We start from the raw sequence: 4,624 nt of genomic DNA on the forward strand, positions 1-4,624 counted from the left end.
GGCAGGCCGCTCTGTGATTCAGAGGGGCAGGGAAGAGGCGGGGAGAGGCAGCCGCGGTGAGGGGCACATGCACATCACACCACACAGGCTGGGAGGGGAAGGGCTGGCTTCGCATTTATGGAATGCCAAGTTAACCCGAGCCCGTAGGAATACTGTTTCCATATATTTCGATTTTGATGAATATGTACATATTTATTAAAGAAAACATTCAAAATGTTTAATTCAGCAACTTATGTATTCCTAAGTCATGGGCTTTTACCGGGAACGAGACTGGCTGCTTTGCAGTGAGACAGTTCATTCTTGAGTCCTGGGGGATGTTAGAAGAAGGGGCGATGCTTGCAGGAGAACCCCCTAGTGGGGCAAAGCCCATGCAGGAGAGTGAGCACTGAGTGAGTACCTACTGTGTGCCAGGGGCTGTCCTTGACATTCCACCCCTACTGTTCCAACCTGTTTTTGATGTGACACATAAGGAATTCATTTTTGCATGGCCATTCAGCACACATGCATGTGCGCACACACATTCTCACATCTATGTTTTGATCAAAGTTTCACACAATTCCCTACTATGGGCGATACACGCTGATGTCATCTATCACATTTTTTAATTATTTATTTTATTTATTATTTATTATTTATTTTTAGTTTGCTATTTGGGAATGTGTGTTCACCAGACAGAGGGGAAGTGAGAAAGCAATCCACCATGTCCAGGACTCAAACTATGGTTGGTCATGTGGGAGTCCCGCGCCTATAACCACCATGCCACCTGCCAGCCCCATCTATTACATTTTAAAATTGTAGTTAACTCCCTAAATGGACTTCAGGACCTCCCACCACCAGTTCCACCCTGGTGGTCTGGAACTTGAACAGGGAAGTGATTAATTAAATCATCTTTGGACTCTCGTACCTCATGGGTTCAAGTCTGTGGCCCACAGGTTGTGGAACTTGAGTAAGGCACTTACCCTTTGGAGCTTTAGTTTCTTTATTCATACAGTAAGATCAGAACATCGGCCGCCTCGTAGCCCTGTGGTGAGGACTACGTGAGATCATGTATCTAAGCCGTGAACAAGGGCCTGGCACAAAGGCAGCTTCTAACTGAGTGCCGGTTGCTGTGATGATGGCCTTAGCGATGGCTCTAGTGTCTTGGTTGAGAAGACAAACAACAGGGACCAGCAGTTAGTGTAATGGCTATGTCGCTGGACTCCCACGTAGTCGACCACAGTTCAAGTCCCAGTCCTGGTGGCTTAAACTCACGCCGGGCACGTGTGCGTGTGTGCCCAAGATCCCAAGAGGAGAATGGAGGAGAAGGGATTGTGGTGTGGCCATTTCCCCTGGGGGCTGATTTCTTTCTTTCTGTCTCTCTGTCTCTCTCTGTCTTTCTAGCGAGTGCACGTGCCCTATAGCAAAAAGCTCTCAAAAAAAAAAAAAAAATAAAAAGGCAGAAGAAGAAGACATGACAGAGTCAGTGCCCCTGGGTTCAAATCCCAGATCTTGCCCTTGCAGTCCTGGTGAGTTCCTTAAACCCTCTGTGCCTCCAGCTCCTCTGGGGATGAGAATAGAACCCTCCTCATAGGATGATTATGAGGAATAAAATGATTAATTGTAGGGGCCAGCAGGTGGCATGGTGGTTAAAGGCACTGGACTCCCACATGGCCAACCACAGTTTGAGTCTCAGAACTGGCGGCTTGCTTTCTCACTTTCCCTTTCTCTCTCTGTCTCTCCCTGGTCAAATTAAAAAATAATAATAACAAATGGAGTTAAATAATTTAAATAATAATAATAAACCATAAAGTGTTTAGAAGAGAATTAGGCCTGTTGCAAGGTAACACCTACCAGGTAAATGATGAATAGCGTGGTCATCTTGTTTCATCCTCAGGCTTCCTTGTGAGGTAAGTATGTCTATCCCCATTGCTCAAGGGGAACGCTGAAGCCTGGAGAGCGAGATGACCTGCCAGTCTTGTAGCTAGAAGTGGTCAAGCTGGAAGTGCACATCAGTCTACTGAACCTGCAGCTCCGGGCTGGGCGAGGCTCCAGGCTCTGGGTCCCTGGGCAGAATCAATTCCCCAACCAAGGCCCTACATCCCAGGGAGTATGAACTGGCAGGTCAGTACACACCATCCCCATCAGTAGACATTATCTAGAATTTGTCCCATACTCTGCGGTGAGGACATTGAGTTGTGTTGTTAAAGAAGATGGAGCGAGCCAACTAGTACCATAGTAGTTAAGGCAAGCTGGACCCCACATGGCCAACTGTGCAGTTCAGGTCTCAGACTCAGCAGCTTGAAAAACATGCCAGGTGCATGTGTGTGCACACCCAAAGTCCCGCAAGGAGGGAGAGAAGGAGGAGCAGGGATTGCAGCATGACCATTCACCATTGGGGGAGCGCTCTCTCTCTCTCTCTCTCTCTCTCGTAAGCATACACATCCACTGGCAATTTTAAAAAAAGAAAAAAGGGACAGCAATGTAATGGTTACGTTGCTGGACTCCCACGTAGTCAATTGCAGTTCAAGTCCTTGACCCGTCAGTTTGAAACACTCTAGGTGTGTGTGCATGCATGCCCAAAATCCCAAGAAGAGAATGGAGAAGAAGGTATTGTGACATGGTCATCCTCCCTGGAGGGTGATTTCTTGCTTTCTCTCTCTCTGTCTCTTTGGCAAGTGCACATGTCCTATAGCAAAAAAAAAAAAAAAAAAAAAAACTCTCTAAAAAAAAGAGGACAGAATATAAAAATACCCTCCAGCAAACTGCCCTGTTGTCAAATTATCCTCTGTCAACCATCTCTCCAAGCTTGTGGTCACACACACACACACACACACACACACACACCCCATGTGCAGTGGCCAGAGCACAGTGTAAGGTGCTCGAACCTGGGGCTCGGGCCTTGTCCTGCTCTGGCAACCAAGGTGGCCCTAGAAGATGATCCAGTTATGTCTTCCCAAAGTGAACCCCATGGACGAGAAGTGGGGAGGGGAGGGAGGAACATCAAGGTGACGCCATCGGAGGGAGGGAAACGAATGTCAGATAATAAAAGCCAACAGTGTCTGCCATTCCAGGGTCTTGGGGTTGCCTCGCGGCAGGGAAGGGAGTGATTCTCCATGGAGCGTAGCAATGGCACTAGACCGGTGCAGGTCCCGGATCTGCTGTGAGGTCATGTGACGACCCGAACACGGCTTTCTGCCCTGCTGTCCTCAGTTGCTGCATTTGGACAACAGGCGGGGCGTGGATCCTACTCTGATGTTTCAAGTTGCTATAGATTCTCTGTGTGTCGACCTTCATTGAGCCCCCAAGACGAAGTACACCCAGAAAGGGTCTGGACCCCTCAAGAGGGAGGGTGGTAACATCTTCTGCCTCCAACAGGCACTGCGTGGAGAAAGCCCCCAGTGTGCCTCTCCGTGTCTCCCACGTACTCGGGGGTCTGAAGTCATCTCCCGGGAGCTCAAACCTTATGTTTTTCTTTGTCTCCTCCAGGCAGCACCAAATCGGCCCCTCTCAGTGCGCCCCAGCTCCTTGCAAGGTGGGTACCATGGTCTCATGCCTTCTCACGTTCCGTCTTTTCTTTCATGGAGGGTGGAAGTTAAGGAGAGACCCCCTGGACAGGAATCCCCGCACCAGCACTCAGTGGCTGAGCGACTTGGAGCAAATGACTCCACCTCCTGGGCCTCAGTCTCCCCATCAGGGGAAAAAGGGCCAGTCATGGCGCCTGCCCCAGACAATAGCGAAAGCATGAACGTGGCTCAGAAGGGGCCTGAAGCTGAGTTCGGAGAGTCTTAGCTGTCGTTTTCTTCTTTCTTCTCTTTGTTCTCCCCCCCATTCTTTTCCTCCTTTCCTTGCTCTCCTTTCCACGTGTAGACTTCTCAGTCCCTCTCTCCATCCTTCAGTGTCTGCCTTTTTCCTCCTTCCTTCCCTCGCCCTTTTTCTCTCCCCACTCCAGCCCCTCCCCATCTTCCTCCCTTCCCCGCCCTCTCTTGCTCTCTCCTTTCGTCCCTCCTTTCATGCATCAGTCCTCAGTCCCAAATCCCACACTGAGCCTTGGAGACCTGGAGATGACAGATACATAGTCCCTGTCCTTGAAGAGCTTCTGGGCTAGTGGGGAACACAGATGGCAAGCCAGCGGTATCAGCCCAGTGGCATAAGTGCACACAGGTGTGTGCGGGGCAGTGGACACTCAGCGATGGACAGGGTGTACCCAGGGCCTTCTGGGCACAGCCCTCGAGAACTGTAGTTGGATCCCGAGCGTGGCCTGCTCCGATGGCCAGCATGCCCCTCATCCTAGGTGGGGAGCCCTCAGCATCTGCGTCTTCCCTCCTTACCAAACTGAAGAAGCCCTTAGAAGGACAACAGTGTCCTAGCCCGCCGCTCCTTTTACAGGTGTTTGCAGGCAGTGAGTATCCTTGAGGACTTACGCCTACCTGCGTTTTTGTAGGCCCCAGGGTTAGAAAGCCCCACCATACTTTCCCTGCATTTTAACTTCAGCCCCGGTTTAAGTGGAGTCACTGGTTTTGATAGGAAGCAGGAGTGCTCATCTCAGATTTCCCCCTCCCCGTCTCCTAAGGAAGGGCATAAATCAGGGACATTTTTAAGTGAGGCCCTCTGCTCAGCAGGACGTCCTACCCACCTGAGCAGCCTG

The 4,624-nt window shown here is 50.3% G+C and overlaps 1 protein-coding gene across 1 annotated transcript in view; it reads left to right on the forward strand.

Moving 5' to 3' along the window:
• Positions 1-4,624, forward strand: part of EYA2 (EYA transcriptional coactivator and phosphatase 2) — a 160,993-nt gene that overhangs the window by 9,788 nt on the left and 146,581 nt on the right. The window contains exon 2 of the mRNA XM_006158553.3: positions 3,466-3,511. Coding sequence (XP_006158615.1) covers positions 3,466-3,511 — 46 coding nt within the window. The remainder of the gene's footprint in view (positions 1-3,465; positions 3,512-4,624) is intronic.

This window comes from Tupaia chinensis, unplaced genomic scaffold (genome assembly GCF_000334495.1).
Source record: "Tupaia chinensis unplaced genomic scaffold, TupChi_1.0 Scaffold000602_1, whole genome shotgun sequence".
Lineage (NCBI taxonomy): Eukaryota > Metazoa > Chordata > Mammalia > Scandentia > Tupaiidae > Tupaia > Tupaia belangeri.